Source organism: Chrysemys picta, chromosome 1, assembly GCF_011386835.1.
Source record: "Chrysemys picta bellii isolate R12L10 chromosome 1, ASM1138683v2, whole genome shotgun sequence".
NCBI lineage: Eukaryota > Metazoa > Chordata > Testudines > Emydidae > Chrysemys > Chrysemys picta.
The window spans coordinates 344,084,273-344,110,060 of NC_088791.1; the positions used below are offsets into that span (position 1 = coordinate 344,084,273).

Consider the following 25,788-nt stretch of genomic DNA (forward strand, 5'->3'; position numbering starts at 1 on the left):
CACTGTACAGAAACACAGTAAGGACTTGTCTACACACAGTTTTTGTACCAGTTTAACTATATTGTTTTAGAAATATATATAGTTAAAGTGGTGCACCCCCATAGTGTGGACACTGTTATACCATTATGAAGGTGCTTATATAACTTACAACTTATTTCAGTAAACTTTAGCGTCTAAGCTGATATAAAAACAGATGTACAACAACCCCTAATGACAGGCCCTGCCCTGAGCATGTTAGTCTGAATAGACAGGAGGGAGGGAAAACAGACACAAGGAGATGATTTACCCCGGGTCACATAACAGTTCCGAGGTAGAGCCAGGAATAGAAGCCAAGAAGTTGCCATGCTATGCTGCAGTACCTGTAACATAACTGAAGTTTGCCCTGTGTGTGAGACCCAAAGAGAGCCATGGCAATCTTTGACATGGATTCCAAGGCCAGAAAGGACCACTGTGAACATCCAGTCTGACTTGTATAACACAAGCCCTAGAAACTCCTCTCCCCCGACCAGTAATTGCTGCTTGAACTAGAGCTTATGTTTTGTTTTGTTTTTTTAACTCCCACTCTTGATTTAAAGTGCCAGTTATGGTGAATCCACCACACCCTTGACGGGTCCTTGAGAGCAATGTTGCGTGAACAGCAGCCACTTTTCACAATTATATATTGGGGCTTGTTTTATTTTCTTCTCTGCTTTGGAAACCTCAACTCAGCAATGTCCACGTGTTGCTTTCTGAATGTCATTGGCTATATCACTGCCCTTCTTAGACTGTTTCAAAACAACATTCACAAATATGCACCATTTAGGTAGAGGTAGCTTGTTAAATATTTTTTAAGAACGAGTAGTGTGCTCAGCATGGTACCATACACTTAGACAAATTGCTTCCTCTCTCCATTTCTTAGTCTCCTCAAAGGCTGGTGGGATTTAGTGACTCACTGAATGGGGTTTTGTGTGTGTCGTGAACTCAGATTGAGAGCCACTGACCTGTGCAATTATTTTTTTCTGTTGCAGGTAACGTACAAATGGCTGAGCTTCACCCTGGGGGTTCATGTCAACCAGGCTAAGCAGTGAGTGTTTGTGTATATCACAAGCCTTTTATTCAGTGGCAATGCCTAATTAGTTGGTGGTTTTGATTAAAAAATTAAATCCAATCTTTTCCAGAAAGATGTAAAGTCCTGTGTTTTCTCTCAGACACTTATTTAGGATTGTATTTAGCATGCCTTATTTATGCCTCACTTAAGTGAGTATTGCTTTAGAAAGAGATGCTTAATTAGGCCCCTTGGAGTTGCAGCTAGCAAGAGATGTTAAGAGTAACAAGAAGGGTTTCTTCAGGTATGTTAGCAACAAGAAGAAAGTCAAGGAAAGTGTGGGTCTCTTACTGAATGAGGGAGGCAACCTAGTGACAGAGGATGTGGAAAATGCTAATGTACTCAATGCTTTTTTTGCCTCTCTCTTCACAAACAAGACTACTGCCAGCTCCCAGACTGCTGCACTGGGCAGCACAGTATGGGGAGGAGGTGACCAGCCCTCTGTGTAGAAAGAAGTGGTTCAGGACTGTTTAGAAAAGCTGGACAAGCACAACTCCATGGGGCCGGATGCACTGCATCCAAGGGTGCTAAAGGAGTTGGCAGATGTGATTGCAGAGCCATTGGCCATTATCTTTGATAACTCATGGCGATCGGGGGAGGTCCATGATGACTGGAAAAACGCTAATGTAGTGCCCATCTTTAAGTCCATTAATGACTAATAGCCAGGATAGATAAGGAATGGTGTCCCTAGCCTCTGTTTGATCATGCCTGACTAACCTAATTGCCTTCTATGATGAGATAACTGGCTCTGTGGATGAGGGGAAAGCAGTGAACATGTTATTCCTTGACTTTAGCAAAGCTTTTGATATGGTCTCCCACAGTATTCTTGCCGGCAAGATAAAGAAATATGGGCTGGATGAATGGACTATAATGTGACTAGAAAGCTGGCTAGATCGTCAAGCTCAACGGGTAGTGATCAATGGCTCCATGTCTAGTTGGCAGCCAGTATCAAGCGGAGTGCCCAAGGGTCAGTCCTGGGGCCAGTTTTGTTCAATATCTTCATTAATGATCTGGAGGATGGCGTGGGCTGCACCCTCATATCTAAACTGGGAGGAGTGGTAGATACTCTGGGGGGTAGGGATAGGGTCCAGAGTGACCTAGACAAATTAGAGGATTGGGCCAAAAGAAATCTGATGAGGTTCAACAAGGATAAGTGCAGAGTCCTGCACTTAGGACGGAAGAATCCCATGCACTGCTACAGACTAGGGACCAAATGGCTAGGCAGCAGTTCTGCAGAAAAGGATCTAGGGGTTACAGTGGACGCGAAGCTGGATATGAGTTGACAGTGTGCCCTTGTTTCCAAGAAGGCTAACGGCATTTTGGGCTGTATAAGTAGGGGCATTGCCAGCAGATCGAGGGACGTGATCGTTCCCCTCTATTTGACATTGGTGAGGCCTCATCTGGAGTACTGTGTCCAGTTTTGGGCCCCACACTACAAGAAGGATGTGGAAAAGTTGGAAAGAGTCCAGCAGAGGGCAACGAAAATGATCAGGGAGCTGGAGCACATGACTTATGAGGAGAGGCTGAGGGAACTGGGATTGTTTAGTCTGCAGAAGAGAAGAATGAGGGGGGATTTGATAGGTGCTTTCAACTACCTGAAAAGGGGGTTCCAAAGAGGATGGATCTAGACTGTTCTCAGTGGTACCTGATGACAGAACAAGGAGCAATGGTCTCAAGTTGGAGTGGGGGAGGTTTAGGTTGGATATTAGGAAAAGCTTTTTCATTAGGAGGGTGGTGAAGCACTGGAATGGGTTCCCTAGGGAGGTGGTGGAATCTCCTTCCCTAGAGGTTTTTAAGGTCAGGCTTGACAAAGCCCTGGCTGGGATGATTTAGTTGGGGATTGGTCCTGCTTTAAGCAGGGGGTTGGACTAGATAACCTCCTGAGGTCCTTCCAAGCATGATATTCTATGATTCTATAGCTTCATATAACATGTGTGAATATTATGTACAGAAATGGTTATCTTAGAATTGTATTCGTGTAGGAATGTGTATAAGTCCTGTCTTGCTGAAAGGTCTGAAAGCGTTTTACAAGCAATGGCCCAGTCCTGCAGTTCAATCCTTGCAGATGTAAGAGGCTGCCTGTGCATATCTGATCTCAGGATTGTGATCCCCTGTATTATGCAACGTCCAGGTGGAAATATAAAATACGGTCAGGAAATACAAAAAGCCACTCACAGCAACAATAATTGATCCAGACTACAAATAAATATTTGCAATCACTATCCGGGGGTTAAATGCACACTTCACTGTATACTTACACTTAACAGCCTAGATAATAACCAAAGCTAAATATTTGCAATATGGACAAGTTAACTTTACTATCAGAACCTTTTGGCATTTCCAGACTTCAATGTATATTTACAATCTTAACGTCGTAGTAACATAGCTCTTTGTACTTCATTTGCTAGGACTGTGAAAAGATGAAAGTAATTTACATTCCTGAAGTACATAATTGTCCATTAAAGTCATTGGTGTGGTACTTACAGGAGCCATATGATTCCTCTAGGAAGTTTGTTGGGAAGTGGTCTGTACATCAACTTCTCAGGGTAGGCTATACGGGGCCAGTGAGAGTCCTAGGTTCCTGTTTCCCACCATGGAGGGAGAGGGCCAAGGAATAGCCCAGAGATCCATTCCTAATATTGGATTAATAGGTTCTTGAGGATGGACAGCGGACCCCATTTGTGTATTTAGCTGTTCTGAGTTCTGGGGGCTGGACTGTGTTCTAGGGTGAATGAAAAAAGTTCTCCTTGGGACGAGGTAGGAAGATTCAGGTGAAGAGGAGCTAGTTAGATAAAACATAAATGGGAGATGTTTCAGTACTACACCTCTACCCCGATATAACACGTCCCGATATAACACGAATTCGGATATAATGCGGTAAAGCAGTGCTCCGGGGGGGCGGGGCTGCGCACTCCAGTGGATCAAAGCAAGTTCGATATAACGCTGTTTCACCTATAACACGGTAAGATTTTTTGGCTCCCGAGGACAGTGTTATGTCGAGGTAGAGGTGTATCTTATGGATACCAAAGTGATGGAATTTATATAAGTATCCCAATAAATACAATGAATTGCTATATGTGTGTGATATACACACACACACACAGACAAATTTGTCTAAACCCAGTTTTGAGACGTGAGGTGAGGGCAAAACAGGAACTGGTAGTTCAGTATGTGTATTATGTGAACAGAGCCTTTAATATCCTAATGATAGGCATGGTATAAATGTCTAGATAGGACTATGGAGTGTTGTAGCCATGTCAGTCCCAGGATATTAGAGAGACGGGCGGATGAGGTAATGTCTTATTGGACCAACTTCTGTTGGTGAGAGAGACAAGCTTTTGAGCTACATAGATCTCTTCAGAAGAAATAAACACATTTAGTGAGTTCAGAACATTTTACTTTTATTGATCCTATGAATGTCATAATTCACTGGGAATTGGTAGATGATGGGGTGAAGGGTTCTTTTCCTTGCAGGTGGTTAACATTGGTTTATTTTGTTGTACAGGATGCTGTATGACTATGTAGAAAGGAAGAGAAAGGAGAATTCAGGAGCTCAACTCCATGTCACCTATTTAGTGGCAGGAAATCTCATTCAGAATGGACACATTGTGAGTACTCAACTCCCTCAATTGTGTGCGCGTTGCTTCTCTGTGTCCTGCCTTGTTCTGTAATCTTTGGCGCAAAACCTCTATTACTGCTTTTACTATTATTTATTTCTGGTAGTGCCCACAATGTGTTAGATCTTATATGACCATAAAAGAAGGTGCAGTCTCTGTCCAAAGAGCTTACAATCTGACAGACAAAATGGCAGACTGAGGAAGGATTTATTCTGTTGATATTACACTGTCTCCAATTTCCTCTCAAACTGGCCATTACTGGTTGGTTGGCTTTGATAGATGCTGTTCTAGAATTGGCCCTTCAGGAAGGATTTGAATGCGGAGAAGGTAGCAGCCTTGTAGCCCAGCTCAGGAAGGGCAAGTAAGGTGTGATGTGGAAGAAGGCATGCAGGCTGTTTTCAGAGAACTAGTGGGCAAATGCTGTGTCAGAGCGGGTATTAGGGCTTTTTCCCTCGCCCCTCCCTTGGTTCTTGTCACACAGACAGAAAGCAGAAAACCATATTCCAAAGTGCAGGCCATGCTATGTTTATTGAGGTTAATCAAGCAAGCATAGCCATAGCTCTGTCTGACGCAGAGCTTTCCCTGTCCCCCGACCTCTTTCTTAGCAGGCATAATTATACCTGTAGTGTACACCCCGGATCCCACCACTTACAATTTATGGTGATGTTCCGTTTTGGAGGGTTGTGAGTCTGGGGGCTTCGGTATCACCTCTTTTGTACCCCATGGGAGGGGTAAGGAGTGAGGTTGTGTTTCAGCAAGGGTCACCGTTTTCTCCGGCTTTTTAGTGTTTCTTATGCCTCCCCTCCTATCCCCCTCTTGCCCCTCCCGACTGGTTGTTTGACCTTGCCTTGATATAGGAGTCGAGGTAGTCTTCAAGTGTGCACTCGCATATTAATCTCCCACCATGCCCAGCAACACTTTAACTCTCTTCCTTATCTCTTCTCATTGTGCTGTAAACCCCATCTGGTTAGGCAGAAGCAACACACTGTCTTTGTTCACACACGTTAGTAAGGATATCAAAGTATCAAAAACCAAACCCAAAATTCTATCCCAGGCTAAGAGACAGGCCTGTATACCAGCAGCTGGCATCATTGGCAGAGCAATGTGGAACGATACACGAGTTAAAAGGGAAGGAAGGTAGGGTTATGAAGGCTCTTGAAAGTAAGGTGAGAAGAGATGAGCTATGGAGCAGTGAGAGCCAGTGAAGATATCAGGGTAGGTTGATTTAAATAATCAATTTTAATCTTGTTCTGCATTTGTACTTTACCTATTTTCCTAAAGAAGGGTCAATTCTCATTGGTTGGTTGGTAACCATTAGAAAATGTTGATTTGCAACTAAACGTAACCTTCACGCTAAACTTGATACTTCTGATTTTTGCTAACCAGGAGGTTGCACTCTGTCTGTACACCTTTATTTAAACAATTATATAGCTCAACATACACTTATTTAGATTCATGTTAGAAAATGGTGAAGAATGCACATGATTTTTTAATCATGATATTTGTCGTGCTGCATTTGGATGGAAATTGGAATTAAATTAAAATGCAAAAAAAATAGTGTTTTAATTTTTTTTTTAACTGGTTAAATAAAATCACCTTAAATGTGCTGGATACATAAGGGGGGGGGAAAGTAAGCTTAACAAGACATGTTTTGCATTTAAAACTAACTGATATTTATTTTAAAAAAGGAATTATTAACTGTAGTTAGTGAATTGCAGGGTTGTGTCTGGTCACCCCGGGCCAGATTTACAAAGGTATTTAAGCACCTAAAGATGCACATGGTGAATCCCGCTAGGCACCTAAGTAGGTTAAGTGCCTAATTCTCAGTGAAACTAATGGGGGTTAGGAGTCTAAATTGCTTAGTTGCTTTTGAAAATCCCACTTTAGATGCCTAAATATACTTGAAAATCTGATTCCATGTCCTTCATGTTTTTAAAATTAGTAGATCTCGTCCTCACCCCATGATTTTATCCATAGATTGGAAGAGGAAAACAAGAAAGTATTAATTCTGCACCTGCTAGCTAAACTGAAACCCAAAGTAATAAGGGCCAAAGCTTTTCTGTACAGCAAAAATTGAAAATACTTACATTTGAAAAAAATATAAATACCAGGATTTGTTTTATTGTAAAGACTAAATACTACAGATATTTACTAATGCTGTACATAACATTTTGACATTTATAAAGCTTAAGATGACCTCAAAAGTTAAAGATAGGTTTTCCCCTGTTTCTATATGTAACTAATAAAACAGAATATGTTAATTCATAAATTTGGGGAGGGCTCATTGATGCAGCTTTCTTTTATTCATTTACATGATTTGAATAGATTACAGTAAATTTAGGCCTTAACATAGATTGTAGGCTGTCATAGTGTCAAATTTAGTTTTAAACGAGTTTAATTTTTAAAATCAAAATATATTTAATTTAAATATAGAACATCCATTTATAATTTTAAAAATATGTATATTTTTATCCATTCTGAGAGACATTAAAACATGTAATTAGAATAACACGCAAGGAAGATAATACTTAGGAGCAGCATTTTGTAAGTACTGCATGGGGGGAAATAATAAGTTTTGAGAGACGCCCAGAGAGGAGCTGTAGGAACTGAAAGAAAAGGCCTGGTCTTGGAAGAGGTGACAGGTTTTGGAATAGATGAGGCTTTATCTGACACAAGGTCATTTAATGTGGAGGAGACTAATGAGCTTGCGTCATGCATTTCAGATTAAACCTTGTTTTTTAATTTGAGAGATCTTGATGATCTTGCAGTACTGACTCCTCTCAGGAGGGGCTGCTGCAGGGCTGTAGATTTAACACCGCAAGAATTACTTGAGTGGAGAGATGGAAATTGAACACCTCATAGATCTCTCTTCATAGTATCTTATTTTATTCACTACATGCTCACTTTACTGTTGTCACACTGCTCCACTACCTTTTCCAACCCTCAAGGGATGGCTTAGGCTGCTGCTTTTCCTATCCTTGGCTCTTAGACTGTTCCCAGATTTCTCTTTCCTCCCACTTCGACTGCCTGGTTGTGGGTATTGAATGAACACACAATTGATAAATGTTGTCAGACCCATGAATTCTGATATTTTTTTGCATGCATTGCAGTCTTCTTAACATGGTAATCCAGCTGTACACAATAATAATACTTAGCTCTTACACAGAGTTTTTCATCATTAGATTGCAAATAATTCCTGATTTGAGCATTGTGGAGCACGTTTCCCTAGATCTGTCTCTCTGGCTGTTCGATGAATACTCAATTTCTCATTGTATAAAACCATGTCTGCGCTAATCATGTTAACTGTAATGTGTCGGTCATCTTAAATGCTTACAACTAAGGGTACGTCTATACTTACCTCCGGGTTCGGCGGTAAGCAATCAATCTTCTGGGATCGATTTATCGCGTCTTGTCTAGACGCGATAAATCGATCCCAGAAGTGCTCGCCGTCTACACCGGTACTCCTGCTCCGCGAGAGGAGTATGCGCAGTCGACGGGGGAGCCTGCCTGCTGCGTGTGGCCCCGCAGTAAGTACCTTGTATTTCGAACTAAGATACTTCGACTTCAGCTACGTTATTCATGTAGCTGAAGTTGCGTATCTTAGTTGGAACTGAGGGGTTAGTGTGGACCAGCCCTAAGATGGGTCAATGCATCAGATTTGTTCCTGGCACAGCCATATGTCAGCTACATTAGCTTGTGCACACCTACCGTGCTGCACAGTTGTTCTTGTTCTAATGCATTTGGGCAGCTGTTCCATTACTGCTTCATCTGCTGCTGCCAGAGATTGAGGATTGGGTGTTTCTCCAATGTTGTAGTGATTTGAGGGATATTGCCCCAGGAAAGTAGGCCTACAACGCCCCAAAAGACTCTTATGATAGAGCCATAATCAAGTTTTGTGCTACTATGAAGCTGCATTGAATATCCATTGACCATTTCTTTTGTTTTCTTTAAACTTCAAGACCTTGGTTCCTCATTGTGATAAATTATCATTTCTTTACAGTGCCACAAGGTTGCAGTAGTGAGAGAGGATAAACTGGAAGGTAGGTGATTTGGGGAATTATGCTTTTGTAACTTTTTTTTTTTCTCTGAAGGAACAATGTCAACAAAGCTTAAAAACTTGCCATCTATACACACTGTCTTCAGGTATTTTAATCAAATTGTTGGATTCAGGTGTATACTCTTTCATTAGCTTTTTCCTAGAACTTTTAGAATCTGAGGCCCCATCAGCATAACTGCTCAAACTTAGTAACTGATTTTTAGGTAGCACTTTTTTTATGGAACAAGGGATCACTTCACCTGTCACTGAGTCAGCTACCTCTAGGCTGGAATGCAGCGGTACGGGAACAGTGCACAGCAACACCTCACAACATTTTAGGATGGGAAGAGAAGAATTCTGAATCTGACTGTGATACTACAAGGGAAGCTTAGGCGAAATCAGAACACTGGGGCCAACAGTCCTACTTTCTGAGAAGTGCAGTGGGGATCTGCATTAGCCATGAGTGTCTTAATGTCTCATCCGACAGACATCTCTACAGCATAGTGTCCCATAACCCCATACAGGGATGTTTGATTAAGTACTGAATGGGAAGTGCTACTTACTAAACTGCTAACATTGCTTTCTGAAGCAGCTGGGGTCATTCACTGTTGGTTTTTCATCTAACTGTCTGAGCCTAACCCTGCTTGTGAGATCTGATGAATCTCAGCCTAAACGCTTATGACTACAGGCCATTAATAATTTCCATCTAATGACTTTGGCATCAGATAATATACCAATATTTTTGTTGTTCGGTTGAGTCTACAGATCCCTCAGTACTAACATTCCAGCTTCACTAGTCAGGCTCTTGTCATTTCACTGTTGAAAACCAAAACTTAATAAATCTAACATGGGATTTTTCCATTCTTGTACTGTGCTCCTTACCATAGTATCTGAACACCTTCCAGTAGTACATTAGACAGTGACTAACATTGCCATGTGTTTTATTCTCTCATCCTCTCTCCAGGGAGAGAGTTGTGTGTATGGTGGAGCGTGTTGTTTCAATAGGGTTTTTTCTGTAGTTGTTGTCTTTTATGTACATGTTGCTATGAGTTTATATTAGACTCATAGACTTCAAAGCCAGATGGGACCATCATGATCATGTAGTCTGACCTGCACATTGCAGGCTACAGAATCTCACACATTCGCTCCTATAATAGACCCATATTAGAGAAAGCAGATCAAAAATATGCCTTGAACTTGGAATGGAAGGTGTTGAGGTTTATGATGGTCCACAATTCTTATGAGAATTCATTTCACAGCCCGGGACCGGCCTCCATGACAGCTCTGTCTCCCGCGCGGATAAACTTTAGTCTTATGATAGAAAATTCAGTTGTGCAAGAGGAGAGTTGTCAACCACAGCCTTCAGCCCAGCGCTTTATGCAATCTCTTAGATATCCTGGATCCAGGCCACAGAGCAGCTGGAAGATTATGATTGAGACTTTGGAATTTACTGAGTATTCTGTGAGAAGCCACTGTAGAGTGGAGAACAGGTTTGATGTGCTTGCGGTAGCCTGAATTCTGAGTCAGTGGGTTGGTTAAAAACGGGTGGTACTAAGATCCAAGAATGCTTTCTCGAAGTTAGAACCCTGGTATCAAACAGACCGCTCTTCAGCTTTTCTGCCGTCTTCGATTGAGGCTGGCTGTGCTAATGAAGGGCTTTCCTGTTGATTTTCAGCAATGAAGTCTAAGCTAGCCACGATTGCCAGTGTGCATGTCTACAGCATTCAGAAAGCCATGCTGAAGGACAGCGGGCCCCTCTACAATACCGACTATGATATCGTCAAGACAAACCTGCAGAACTGCAGCAAGTGAGTTAAGCAGTGCTATCATATGGACGTTCTTCTTGGACCCCCCTTTTCCTTTTAAAATTGTTTGAATGTAGGGCTGATGAGTTGCATTTATATAGCACCCTTCATGAGTAGAACTCAGGGTTTCACAAACACGAGTCTGTGTTGTTACTCTGTCAGTCAGAAGGGCAAATTGAAACCGAAGTCCAGAAAAGTGCAGTGATGTGCTCAAAGTTGCCTAGTCAGTCAAAGGCAAAGTCACAGATAGAACCCAGGTCTCTTGATGCCCACTCCTGTGCTCTGTCTGCTGGAGCATGCTGCCTCCTCTAAAAGGTGCCCTGGAAAATGATGTCCTTTTGTACAGAACAGATAGTCTGGGCAGAGGCAGTGCAAGCCTTCCCCACACCTGATTGGGAAAGGGATCACCTCCGAATTGAGGGGAATTCTGTCTCCATGGCTGGCTAATTCTTTTTCCTTTCTGAGATTGATAGCAGGGGGCCAAGTAATGCCAGTGGTGGAGGTGATTTCTGTTGGGTCGGTATTTGTCCGCAAGGGACTGGATTGAGGCCACCAAAGTAACTTTAAATAGGCCTCCCAACAGCTATTCGATAATGACTCCACGTTTGAGCCTCTCGTGAAATTACGATCTCCATTGTATTTATGCACCTCTGTTTTACAAACACCTGTTGCGTACTTTTTTCTTTGTACACTTGGGCAAATTAGTGAATTTAGTTTCCACAGTGATAGCTGATAGCGCCATGAAATCCATGAGGGACTTTCCTATGGCCAGTCTATTTTATGTGGAAGGTACTCGGCTATCAAAGTTAGGGGCAGCAGTACAAATCCTAAAATAGATACGTAGCTGCCTCACAAACGCCTACAAGAGAACGTTTACTATCCCAGCCAATGTCCTGTAGCTTGGGGGCCGGGGGAGGCAGAGAGTTGTTTTTCCTGACTAGATGATAGCAAGCACCATAGTAAATGATAGAAAATTATGTTCCAATTAAAATGTACAAAGTCTGGCCATAGTTGCCATACTTCGATATTAATGTATCCTAGGGCACCCTCTGCAGTGAAATCTGTATCTTGGTGTAAATCCATGTTTCTGACTTAAAAATTGCTAAGGTTTAGGCCATACAGAACTTTAAAATAGCTCTCTCAAACTACCACAGTGAGAGGTGCATTAGAAATTCTGAAAATAAGATCATTCATGTTGTAGACTGTCAGATGAAATATATTTACAAAATATGATTACATTTATATGGAAAGCTTTAGCAAGTGATTCACTGGTAATACAAATGTAACCAATTTAGGAATAAAATAGAGCTACTTTCCCTCCCCTTTTCCCACTGTGTAATGACAAGTGTTTTTCCTCAATGAAATTTGATCAGCATGTTTTGTATTTTAATGCTTCAACCCCTGCTGACATGTTCGAATGATCGCTTCAGAGTGACGTCTCTCCCATTCTAACTGTGTGCTAGCTTTTCTTTGTAGTCCGTGCCTGAATTAAATTGCTCCTTTCCCCCAAAACAGTATAATATAGAACCAGGAAAGTAAGACACTACTAGAGAGGAAGCTGAGGTGGAAAATAAGACGTTAAAGTGCTAATTAAATTTTTCACTCCATCACCCAGGTTTAGTGGCATTCAGTGTGCTGCTGCAGTCCCCAGGACGTCAGCTGAAGTTTCTCAAGTTCAGACGTCTGCACAGGCTGATTCTCAGACACCAAATGACACACATGCTGTCAATGTGCCTACAATCAATGGTCATGTCTCATCAACTGCTAAACAGCCCTCCCCTCAGCCCAAAGGCATCATGGGAATGTTTGCTACAAAATCAGCTTCCAAACCCCAAGACACAAATAAAGAAACTAAACCAGAGTCCAGAGAGACAACAATTGTAAGTTACCTCAACATCCTATGGCAATTTGTTTGGATAATAGCCTTACTAACTTCACTTTTACTCTTCAATCTAAATAAATTTTGTCAGTGGCAACTCCCTCCCATTGCTTCGAATTCTAGCCTGATTGTCGCCCGAGAATACTTAAACCCTCTCCTCATTTAAAATATCTAATGATGTCGGCTCAGTCATTTTTTCTGTAGCTAGTTTGTGCCTCATTCACTTATCGTTTCCTCAGAAGTTCTGTTTTCCAAGCCTTTTGTGGTTTTTTTGCTCTCCTTCAGACTTTGGGACAGGTCCTCAGCTGGTGTAAATCAACGTAACTCTATTGCAGTCAGTGGAACTATGTCCATGTAATAACGATAATTCAAACCTTAGTTAGACAAGCTGCTTAACTGATCACCCATATCACCTTTCTTTTTAAGAGGCTTGCATACTTGATCTCATTTTATGTCTGTGTACACTTAGAACTCAAAAAGCAGTATGAAACTTAACTGTGGTAGACGTGTACACCATTTCACAATCTTAGTTAACAACTGTAACTTGTTTAGTTTCAAAGATACTTTACAACAAAGCTGATTGGAACCTATTACAAAACAAGGACACACACTGTAACTGTGACACTCTTTAAAGCTCATACCCAAGCATGAAAACTTCCTTACTAATTTGTACCTAATTTCAGTAATCAGTCAACTAAGAAAAACTCTGTATTACTTATCAGATTTTTCCTCAGCTGTCAGCTCTCAGCTCACTGTTCACTGTTGGCACTGCAAATGCAGGTGGAGGAAAGAACAGACAACTCTTCCCAGTGCTCTAGCAGGCAACCTGAATTGCTGTAAAATAGAAAATGACAGGGGAAGGTGCCTATCCAAGATAGTATTTGATGTCACCGGGAGGATGCCCAGGACCCGTCTTCTACCTTCCAGGTGTCTTTGACTTTCAGAAAGTGATGTGATGAAGGAGACAGGTCGTTTTATCTCATATCTGCTGGGTGGTCCCACTTGGCTCCTGTTTTGGAGGTGCTGGTGTGGACCAATGATATGGTGACCATACTGCTGCTGAAGATTCAAAATGTCCAATCAAAAATGAGAGTTGTTCTCTCTCACTATCCAATCAGAAAATGAGGCATCGCCTTTGAGTTTTTGCAAGTAGGGCTGGAATTTTGCAGTCTTTTAGAACATAAGGATGGCCATATTGGGTCAGACCAAAGGTCCATCTAGCCTAATATCCTGTCTTCCCACAGTGCCCAATGCCAGATGCCCCAGTGGGAATGAACAGAATAGGTAATCCTCAAGTGATTTCCACCCCCCACCCGTCGCCTATTCCCAGCTTCTGGCAAACAGAGGCTAGGGACACCACCCCTGCCCCTCCTGGCTAATAGCCATTGATAGACCTATTCTCCATGAACTTATCTAGTTCTTTTTGAACCCTGTTATAGTCTTGGTCTTCACAACATCCTCTGGCAAAGATTTCCACAGGTTGACTGCGTTGTGTGAAGAAATAATTTCTTTTGTTTATTTTAAACCTGCTGCCTATTAATTTCATTTGGTGACCCCTAGTTCTCATGTGATGAGAAGGAGTAAATAACACTTTATTATTTACTTTCTCCACACCAGTCATGATTTTATAGACCTCTATCATATTTCCCCTTAGTCGTCTCTTTTCCAAGCTGGAAAGTCCCAACTTTATTAATCCCTCCTCATACGGAAGCTGTTCCATTCCCCTGATCATTTTTGTTGCCCTTTTCTGAACCTTTTCCAATTCCAATATATCTTTTTTGAGATGGGGTGATCACATCTGCATGCAGTATTCAAGATGTGGGCGTACTATGGATTTATATAGAGGCAGTATATCTTCTGTCGTCTTATCTAGCCCTTTCTTAATGATTCCCAATATTCTGTTTGCTTTTTTAACTGCCGCTGTACATTGAGTGGATGTTTTCAGAGAACTATCCACAATGACTCCAAGATCTTTCTTGAGTGGTAGCAGTGAAATTTAGATCCCAGCATTTTATATGTGTAGTTGGGATTATGTTTTCCAATGTGCATTACTTTGCATTTATCAACATTGAATTTCATCTGCCATTTTGTTGCCCAGTCACCCAGTTTTGTGAGATCCTTTTGTAGCTATTCGCAGTCTGCTTGGGACTTAGCTGTCTTGAGTAGTTTTGTATCCTCTGCAAATTTTGCCACCTCACTGTTTACCCCTTTTTCCAGATCATTTATGAATATGTTGAATTGGACTGGTCCCAGTACAGACCCCTGGGGGACACCACTATTTACTTCTCTTCATTCTGAAAACTGAAAATTTATTCCTTCCCTTTGTTTCCTATCTTTTAACCAGTTACCTATCCATGAGAGCACCTTCCCCCTTATCCCATAACAGCTTACTTTGCATAAGAGCTTTTGGGGAGGGACCTAGTCAAAGGCTTTCTGAAAATCTAAATACACTATATCCTCTGGATCCCCCTTGTCCACATGCTTGTTGACCCCCTCGAAGAATTCTAGTGGATTGGTGAGGCATGGTTTCTCTTTACAAAAACCACGTTGACTCTTCCCCAACATTATGTTCATCTATGTGTCCGACAATTTTGTTCTTTACTATAGTTTCAACCAATTTGCTTGGTACTGAAGTCAGGCTTATTGCCTGTAATTGCTGGGATCACCCTTGGAGCCCTTTAAAAAAAAATTGGCGTCACATTAGCTATCATCCAGTCATTTGGTACAGAATGACACTCTGTGCAAAACATCTTGTCATAGGAGCCTGCGTAAGACAAGTTGATCATAGCTGTTGGTACAACCACCTTGGGACATACATTACACACCGGGTGGTTTGTTCTGGTCAGCAACCTACCTCCATAACTTACCTCACTTTCCATGGGCCCCTATGTGGGACCTCCCTTGGCCAGCTTTGCTGTTATGCTTGCTCAGGTTGCAGTGCCTCCATCAACACTCTGCTAGCTGCTGAAATGTCCAGTTTTAAGTTTATATTGCTAATACAAAGTCCCTCGGCATTCTTTAAACTTGTTTTAAAAGTCCATTATACAATTCAAAGTCACTTAAAGAACAGTTGCTCCCCAGTAGGCTGATATAGCTGTATAAATCTTCCACTTCTTATTTTAACAACAGTGGTGGGACCTTTGTAAATATGGTGCAGTTGGGTCTGTGCTTTATTGATCAGTACAGTTCTGATTATTCTACTTTGCGATCAAATGTCTTCATAACATACTACTTCAATCTTTTTTTATTTACTGACTCTTTCAGCACAGATGTATTTCTCTAACTTGATACCATAAGCATATTTGATCACAAATATTACTTTATCACTAAACTACAAGAAATCAGTATGAATTCAACCCCTTTTCGCGAACAGATTTGCCCCTGAGGTAAACCCTGTCATTAAAGTTTACAACATTTTGTCTAAAGTTGTATCCCTTATAGTTGACTTCCCTTTTACACATATAACTTCATTTAATCACAACTGTTGATGCAGGCTGATTCTCTATTTTTCCTACTACTTCTATCTGACAACACAATATATAGTATCTTAATATTTGATATCCATTTTTAGTTCGTTCATTCACAGACAAGGAAAAGGGGAAGTCTCTTTGGCTGCACCAACAGTACACTCTAGTGAAAGGCTGCAGAAACTCAGTCTATTTGGAAAGTCTGATGAAACCTTGCTGTTACACTTTGAGTTCTTTTATTCTCTCAGCCCTCTGTCCTGTCTTTTCTGAAAAGTCTTGATGTCAGGGCCATTCTTAAATAGTGATAACTTATAATTTGGTGGCCTTAGTCATTATGTCCAGTAGAACTATGCCAATTTATGCCAGCTGAAGTTCCTGCCCTCTGTAGTGCTCAAAAGTGAACTGTTCCTAGCAGTTACTGGAATGTGAACTTAGAGTATCTATGACATCTCCCTAGATGATAACTTATGTTAGGGTCATTAAAGTTTGGACTCTGAGAGAGGCATTTGCAGCTTGATTTTCATGTGCCCAAAATACTAAACTCTTATCCCCTGTTTCTTCTGAGAAAGGTAGGATACTCATAGTATTCAGACTTTTTTTTTTTTTTTTTTAAGAGAGGAATGGCAGGAAGATTAGACCTTAATTTAGAGTAGTGCCGATAGGTTTTTAAAACACTATGACAGATAAATGGATATTTTTAAAAAATGGTTAGGTAGCTTCACAATGTCAGTTTTCATAATTGAACATACATTGGTTCAAAGTGAATTTAGGGATGGTGAACTATGCTAGCTTGATGGTCTTGGAGTCTAAAGGAGTTGGGCAGTAAACTCCCATTGCAAGTCAATGAGACTCGGGCATCTAATGCCCATTAGCACTTTTGAAACTCTTACCCTGCAGATTGGGTATGTTTATAGAACAGGCATAGCACACGTAGTGGAAGTGCAAGCTCCTTTGCACTGTTCTACTAGTGTGCCATTGTAATGGGGTAGCTAAATCTCCATGGCCCGTTCAGTCTTTGGGTGGTCTTTTGTCAATCAATGCAAATTGGAGTAGTGGCGTTTTCCGATACGAACGTTGGTTCACTGGGAATCGGTCTGAACCCCAGCAGCTTATTTAGTAAATTATGCTGAACTGCCATCAGATGGGAATGACTTTGCGATCTGGGTTGTCCTTGAACTGGTGACCTAGGAGTGAAAAGTTCCATGTTCCTTTAACAATTCCCTGAAAGATGAAGTCTCTGCAATGGAGAAATTCAGTCTTTGTTTTCCCATAAACATGCTGTTGACAAGAAGAAAATCAGTATGTTGTATTAGTGAGTTTTATGTATCTAGAGACTGCAGTATTATGTATTTTGAAGGCTGCATGTGCCAGTTTTGGTGGAGGCCTTGTGTTAATTCTTGTTTTTACTAGAATTTTGATTGTGTATGAAAAACCGTCTTACAGTTTCTCTTATCTTTACTTCCAGGCAACTACAGTAAGCAGCAAAGTTCCACCCAAAGGGAATGCAATGAGCAACTTTTTTGGAAAAGCTGCCATGAGTAAGCATGATATAATATGCATCTGTCTCCTGAAATCATTGTGGTAATGGGTGGGCTAATTGTAGGAAGGGCCTACTTTGGAACATTAGGAAATCATTGTTTTAGTAAAGTATTGAAGCAGTGAAAATATGGATGATAGCAAGTGTGTATTCTTTGCTATATAGGAGAGTTGTAAGTGGAATATTTCATACTAGAAACGTATTAGGTGGAGATCAATTGGGCTGACACTTATACAGATTTTTAACCCAGGAAGAATTTTTATTGCATAAAATTTTGGATTTAAAATGAGCATTTTGGTGCAGGAGAACTGACTACTTGAAAATAGTTCCTGAAAACTGCTGTGCATGGAGTGTGTTAATGGTAGTGATTTGAGAGAGAAAGCAGAGGAGGAGGAGGTACCCAGTCTTGGAATTTAGATCATTTGTGGGCTAATAAAGAGCGGACAGTTGGAATGGATGAATGAGGGAGATTTTTCTAAGTGAAGTCATGTGAAGATTCTGAAAGGAAAGGGTTTGGGGAGCGAATGTGTAAGACTTCCTTCAAATGTGCACCGGTAGCAAGAAAAGGAGGAGGAGCCAATGAGGTGTTTCCGGAACAAAGTTGGGGGTGGTATGGGTAGTGTTGCTCTGAAAGAAATCTGCTGGATTTTGCACAGTGCAGGATCTAGCATTGAACATTTAATAATTGATATTAGAGTAGAGTCTGATCATAGTGATAGAGATCCGCTTAGGTTTCCATTGTAAGTCCTTGTTTTGTTAAGGTATGACAGTGTGAGGTGAGGAGATTGTCATCATAAACTTTAAAATTATATGAGCAGTTATTACCATTAATCCAATTAAATACTTAATATCTACAAAGAGCCCAAGATCAAAAGAACGTGTTCTAAAAAGTGGAGAAGCTGACATACAATGGAAAGGTAACTAATTTGGAATAAATGACTTTCTTCCTCTACTCTGTTGCCGTGTGTGGTGTACTGTGTACTACTCTGGTACTGAGCTCCTGCGAATACACCCCTTCAATGACCTTTGTCTGGTGACTGAAAGGATGGAGCAGCATTGCCAGGAACAAGGGGGCCGAGAGAGACTTGGCTCTTGGGAACTAATATGTGTGTTCCCTAGCCTCAGAAACTTTCTCTCAAGACTCTGGCAATAACAAACAATGATTGGGTCCTCTGACTTTTGCTGTTCAACATGCGGATGGACATTTTGTGTCATAGGTGAGATGCGTTACCTAGCTAGGATCACTGAAACTTTGCTAGATGAAGCAGCTGACCTGTTTTTGATGGACCTGCGTCCAACTGACGGCTTGATTTAGCATGAGCCAAAGGATGGGTGCCAGAAAGATGCTGATGGCAATTTTATTAGAGCTGTCCGCAGCCTCTGATCCCATTGATCGTGAGGTTTTGTTGACTCAGTTGTTGAATACTTACTCTTGCTCCTTGAAGTATCTAAGATGTGGGTTTTAGCTTGTCGCCTCTCCTGTTCAGTGTACATGTAAGGCTGCTGAGTGAAATCAAGGCATTGTGGTTAGGCTGCTGGTGTATAAGACCACTGCCTATCATTCTGACCAATATTGTCTCACTGGTTCTTTGTACTCCCCTGTCTGTCTGTGTCCATCTGTTGTCTCTTGTCTTGTACTTAGATTGTAATCTCTTTGGGGCAGGGAGCATCTCTTTAGTCTGTGATTGTACAGTGCCTGGCACAGCTGGGTCCTAGGTTATAACTGTGGCTCCTCGGTGCTGCAGTAATACAAATAATAATCATGGGCTACTGTGTCACAATCCTAGAAGCTAAACACAGCTCCATCTGCACTTCATCAGTCCTGGATTTTGCTGTTTCTCTGCTTCTCGTACCTGACTAATATTTGAACTTGGATAGGAATGAAGTGGCTGAGCTGAACCCAGAAGATGGAAATGATGTTGCGTTGAGGGATTCATCTAGAGCAGTAGAGGGGATCATGCCTGCCCCTTCATATGGAAGTGTGGTGGTGCCCTTTTTCTGGTATGGCTTGCAGTTGTAAGGTCATATAGGATCCCATGATGCTTCTGGATGTGGTCTGTAGTGACGTCTTCCATCTCTGGTTGACTGAGTGCAGACACTGTTCATTAATTCCTTTGTCATTTCCAGTCCATGTTGAATAACCAGTGTGCGCTCTTACTTTGTTTGTATTATTCACAGATAAGCTTAAAGTCAGCTCTGAGTGTGAACAGCCAAAGGAAGAAAAAACAGTAGCCAAGCCCTTAGTTTCGGTAATGGAACCAAAATCACCCCCCAGTGCAGCAGTGGAGAAACCTGGGAAGAAAATGGAGCCTGTGAAAATTCAGCAAAAGGACAAAAGAAGGTAGAGCTGTGGTTTTCAAACTCTGATCCATAGGACTGCTTGCTGATGGTATGCAGAGAGCTGCCTGGGCACGTGGTGCTGGCTCAAATCCTTGTTTCCAGCAACATAAATTGCATTAAAGACAGCTAAAAATATATTAAAATTCTTTCCTAGTATTTCTTTTCCATGTAAGCAATAGCTGTAGCTACAGTAGGGACATTATGCAATTGCAAATGGTAGGGCGGTAGTCCAGGTAATCACCAGTGGGCAGGGAGGTGTTCTACGAGACAATCTCTTTGAGTTGTGGCCCACACTGAACAAACTTGGTAACCCCTGAGAGCAATATGGGGAGCTGGCAAGAGCACCTGTATTGCAGGGTGGATTTATATTCCCAAACGTATGTGTACAGACAGCTTTCAACATGTGGAGTTCTGCTTGATGGTTGGAGTAACTGATGTACTGCTGCGTTTTAAGACACTGAATTACGTTGGGTGATGTTCCAAGTAAAATTAAGCGCAGTCCTGTGTTTTTAATCCAACCCAAGCTGACAGACCAAAAATCATTACAGCCTCATGGCTGTTTGGTGGCCTGGGTATAATTAATTGGTGGTCTCATTCCATTTCCTGCTGCATAGGTATACACATCACCCAGCTCACTGTCACAGCTGCTGCTAATTGGCCTCCTTGTAGATCATCTCATTTGAGAAGCCAAGGGCCTGGAAACTGCACTTTGGCAGTGTAGGGAAGACTACTTGGGCTTACCTGTTCTGTGAATATGCAGAGGCCTTCAGCCTCCAGGGCTTTTAGTCTGGCATGTCGCGCCAGCTCTAAAAGAAGAAAGAAGCTGTTTTACTTTTCCAGCAAAATGCGATTACATTAAAAAAGTCTTTAAAAAATGGCTCCAGAAATCTGAGACACTACCTCATAGTCAGTGGCAAGGAGTCTATCAAAATAACTTCTGAGTGGCTCTGTTAGGACACTAGTTCTTAGAAGGCTGAGCTGTGGTGACGAGGTCGGTAATGCACTCCTGCCAGGCTACCTTGGTCAAGCAAGATGAGGTTCTAGACAAACCCCTCTGCACGCTGCACTGGAGGGGTGCTCGAGAAATGTTCACCATATGAAGAGCTGGGAATTGGTGAGAAGGATAATCTTAAAAATACATAAATAAAGTCCGTACATGTGCGCGCGTGTGTGTATCCACTTACATACTTAGTTGTGCATTTTGGAGATGTCTGTGAGGTACTTGTTTTCCTTGTAATCTGAAGATTGTAGTTGCCTAAATCTGTGTGTCATTTTTTTATAAGCACACTTAGAGGTGTGAAGCATGTTCAATTTGTTCCTTTATGCCAGTAGAGCGAAGAGGATGGATATGTCCGATAACGAGGAGAAAGAGGATGAAAATCTGAAGAAAAAGAGGAGGCGAATCAAACGACCTCAGTCTGACAGCAGTGAAGATGAAGGTAAGAAGATGTGATTACAAGAAACTAACCAAGGAAACCTGGAACAGGTGTTCTTGTTTTGACCATATTACTGAAGCTACGTCCTCACTACGGGGGAGGGGGGGCGGGGGGGAGGAGTCGATTTAAGATACGCAAATTCAGCTATGCGAATAGCGTAGCTGAATTCGACGTATCTGAGCCGACTTACCCCCCTGTGAGGACGGCGGCAAATTGACCTCTGCGGCTCCCCTGTCAACGGTGCTTACTCCTACCTGTGCTGGTGGAGTACAAGCGTCGATTCGGGGATCGATTGTCACGTCCCGACGAGACGCGATAATTCGATCCCCGAGAGATCGATTTCTACCTGCCGATTCAGGCGGGTAGCGAAGACGTAGCCTGAGTGATGACTTTAACAGCTTTGGGTGGTGTTAACAGTTGAGGGAATAATTTGGAAGACCCGAGAAGTATTTGTGGGCCCAGTATCCATGCAAGTGGCTGCAGTCTGAGTTTCCCTCAATATTTTTGCCACAAGCCACGTCAATGTGCATTCTGGAGGCCCCAAGTAATTTGGTCTTATTGTAGCTTAGCTCAGACCTGGCTCTGTGCCAGTTGCACTAACTTGTGCAAAGTGGTTTCTTCGATATCCTGTGAAAGGTATAGCGCCCTCCTCAGTGTCATAACCAGTTCATTTAGTAAATTGTAAGTAGGGTGCCCCAGGAGTTAGTTTTTAGGATCCTGAGTATTCATAATGTTTATAGAAATGGTTTGGATGACAATACTAAAAGTATCAGAAGGGTAGCCATGTTAGTCTGGATCTGTAAAAAGCGACAAAGAGTCCCGTGGCACCTTATAGACTAACAGAAGTATTGGAGCATAAGCTTTCGTGGGTGAATACCCACTTCGTCAGACGCAATACTAAAAGTGAGACTTTCAAGAATACAGATAATAGAGAAATGGGAGGCAAAACAATACAGCCTGACCCAGCAACATGCTGAGTGTTTTTGGCTGTCATTGACTTTGATAGAAGCTGAATGCACAGAACTTTGGGGCCTGTAACGAGGGACAGCATAGCCAGATTCCAAAGGATTTGGGTATTTGAGGTGACAGATGCTGTTCAATGTAGATAATTGGGAACCAAACCGGGGAATGTGTGTTAAATGAAACAGTCATTCATTGAGCTAATCAGGAATAGAATTTGGAAGTTGTTGAAAAATGAATGAAGCCATCATTCAGTGCACAACAACAAGAAAAGGTACAACATATACTAGGTTGTATTGGAAAAGGGTTGAAATACAGAATGAGAATTGATACTCTTGCTTTATGAGAAATACTGTGCAGTATTCGAGAATGAATAGAGGTGGTCATAAAAGTTAGAGGTGGGAAAGACCTCTTAGATTATCTTGTCAATCTTCCTGCTAATTCAGAATTGCTTTCTTTGTTCACGTTTTGTCCAATCTAGTTTTAGATGTCCCACATGATTTGACTTCTACCACTTCCCTTGTGAAACTGTTCCTCAGGCTGATTAAATCTCTCGGGGACTTTTTCCTGATGTTCCATCATAATTTTTCCTTTCTTAATTTAGTCACATTATTCCTAAGTACAACTCCTTGTACCACTGTTTTAAAAAACAAAACAAAACCCTGCTCACCCTCCTTGGTATTTACATCATGTTATCTGGCCTTTCCCTTTAGTTCCCAAGCTGCTTTACATAGCTCTTATGAGGGAAGATTAAAATCAGCCTGTCTAGCCACCTGATCATTTTTGTTGCTCTTCTATGATTTTCTTCCAATTTGTCAATATCATTGTGGTAAGAAAGTGACCAGAACCGAATGCATTATTTCAAGGTTCTTTCCAGTAGAGCCAAAGAAAGAGACTATTCCATTGCTGTACATATGTAACCCAAAGTTCCATTGGCCTCTTTTTTGTTGCTATATTGCACTGTAAGTGCATCATATTTGCTGTACACCAACACTTCTGTGTCTCTTCTGCATTAGAGTTCTTCTGGTCTCTCTCATTCAATATCTGCTCTTGATTATTATTATACGTTGGGTAGTTAGGTCTTCTGGGTACACTATCCTGTCACTTCCCTCAAAATTTGATCCAGGGATATGTGTCTTCTCTTCTTCCTGTCTTGGTATCTCTAAAAAATGCCCTCAGCTGTTCTTCCTTTGTTTTCAGTTTTCTGTTCATTGTCTCTTTACTCTAAGAATGTCATCACCAGACTCTTAATTAAATTAGAAATATAGGAACTGCCACACAGGATCAGACCAGTGGTTCATCTGGCCTGGTATCCTGTCTCTGAATATGTAGTTCATAGGTGTTGTAAATAGTCTTGGCATAGTGCTACTCCTCTTCCCCTTTTGCCCAAGTTCACTTAAATTGTTTGTAGCCAACCCCAGTCAGTTTTGAATCCAGAAGACTGGTGCCTTTATTGCTTAGGCAAAGACCTTCTCAATCAAATCTGATTTAAAAACAAGGAGGGGTTGGAATTCATTGGAATACTCAGACAAGAGCAGTGTGTCATCAGCAGTAATGCATAACATTCAGTGTGTGTATAAGAACAAGAATATAATTGATTCCAGTGTTTCGTGAATCCAAGCTCCCTCCTTGTTCGAATCCTGTTTGGTTTAGAAGATTTTCACTTGAGCAATGCAGTTATAATCAGTTTGTCAAATTAGGCTTTGTCTAGGCTAGAAAGTGTTGCTGCTTTGATTTTATCAGTCTAGTTAGTGTCAAAACCCTCGCTAGGGTGGATGCAGTTATACTTGTATAGCTTATTGCAGTTCAGGAAGCGTATTACCCGGTATTGGTATAAGGCACCTTTATACTGGTATAACTATCAGCACACAGGTCACACCCCTACCCAAATTTAGGTTGCTAGGTAAGAGATTGAAGTCCAGGACCTCCATGGTAGCATTTTCTGCAATGCTTCCAGTTCCACGCGCAGGGCCAGTTAGAAAAGCAAAACTGCAGGGTCTCAATGCGTGGATGAGACAATGGTGTAGGGAGGAGGGGTTTAGGTTTATTAGGAACTGGGAAAACTTTTGGGAAAGGGGGAGCCTATACAGAAAGGATGAGCTCTACCTAAACCAAAATGGAACCAGATTATTGCTGGCACTAAAAATTGAGAAAGTCGTAGAGCAGTTTTTAAACTAATAGCTGGGGGAAAGCCGACAGGTGTGGAGGAGCAAATGGTTCGGACAGAGACATCCCTTAGGGGAGGATCTATTAATGGAGATTCTCTATGTCCTAGTAAGGAGGAGAGGATGGAAGATGATAAAATATGGGTAGGATCTGATGAGAAACAGTCAAATGAAAAATACCATTCAATTACATCATGTAATGGCAGACAGCTAAAAAGTGACAGTTTTTTTAAAGTGCTTATATACAAATGCAAGAAGTCTAAATAATATGGGTGAACTAGAGTGCCTCGTGCATGAGGATATCGATATTATAGGCATCACAGAAACTTGTTGGAATGAAAATAATCAATGGGACACAGTAATACAAAATATATCGGAAGGACAGAACGGGTCGTGCTGGTTGGGGAGTGGCACTATATGTGAAAGAAAGCATAGAATCAAATGAAGTAAAAATCTTAAATGAACCAAACTGTACAGTTGAATCTCGATGGATAGCAATTCCATGCTTGAATAAGAAGAATATAGCAGCAGGGATATACACCTCTACCTCAATATAACACAAATTCGGATATAATGCGGTAAAGCAGCGCTCCTGTGGGGCGGGGCTGCGCGCACCGGCGGATCAAAGCAAGTTCGATATAACACTGTTTCACCTATAACGTGGTAAGATTTTTTTGGCTCCAGAGGACAGCGTTATATCGGGGTAGAGGTGTACTACCGACCGCCTGACCAGGATGGTGATTATGACTGCAAAATGCTCAGGGAGATTAGAGAGGTTATACAAATAAAAAACAAAATAATAATGGGGGATTTCAACTATCCCATATTGACTAGGTACATGTCACCTCAGGACGGGATGCAGAGATAAAGTTTCATGACATCTTAAATGGCTGCTTCTTGGAGCAGCTAGTGTTGGAACCCACAAGAGGAGAAGCAATTCTTGATTTAGTCCTAAGTGGAGCACAGGATCTGGTCCAAGAGGTGAATATAGCTGGATCGCTTGGTAATACTGACCATAATGTAATTAAATTTAACATCCCTGTGGTAGGTAAAACGCCACAGCAGCCCAACACTGTAGCATTTAATTTCAGAAAGGGGAACTACACAAAAATGAGCAAGTTAGTGAAACAGAAATTAAAAGGTGCAAGGCCAAAAGTGAAATCCCTGCAAGCTGCGTGGAACTTTTTAAAGACACCATAATAGAGGCTCAACTTAAATGTATGCCCCAAATTAAAAAACATACTAAGAGAACCAAAAAAAGTGCCACCGTGGTTAAACAACAAAGTAAAAGAAGCAGTGAGAGGCAAAAAGGCATCTTACAAAAAGGGAAAGTTAAATCTTAGTGAGGAAAATAGAAAGGAGCATAAACTCTGGCAAGTGAAGTGTAAAAATATAATTAGGAAGGCCAAAAAAGAATTTGAAGAACAGCTAGCCAAAGACTCAAAGTAATAGCAAAAGAATT

General features: G+C 41.5%; 1 protein-coding gene across 2 annotated transcripts in view; it reads left to right on the forward strand.

Annotated features, from left to right (window-relative positions):
- The window catches only part of POLD3 (DNA polymerase delta 3, accessory subunit), a 42,768-nt gene that overhangs the window by 1,923 nt on the left and 15,057 nt on the right, over positions 1–25,788 (forward strand). Inside the window, exons 2-9 of one of the 2 annotated variants that reach the window (XM_008175453.4) lie at positions 1,008–1,063; positions 4,590–4,692; positions 8,702–8,741; positions 10,413–10,545; positions 12,158–12,422; positions 17,354–17,426; positions 19,604–19,766; positions 21,095–21,204. In XM_008175453.4, coding sequence (XP_008173675.2) covers positions 1,008–1,063; positions 4,590–4,692; positions 8,702–8,741; positions 10,413–10,545; positions 12,158–12,422; positions 17,354–17,426; positions 19,604–19,766; positions 21,095–21,204 — 943 coding nt within the window. The remainder of the gene's footprint in view (positions 1–1,007; positions 1,064–4,589; positions 4,693–8,701; positions 8,742–10,412; positions 10,546–12,157; positions 12,423–17,353; positions 17,427–19,603; positions 19,767–21,094; positions 21,205–25,788) is intronic. The other variant, XM_008175454.4, reaches the window with a different exon arrangement.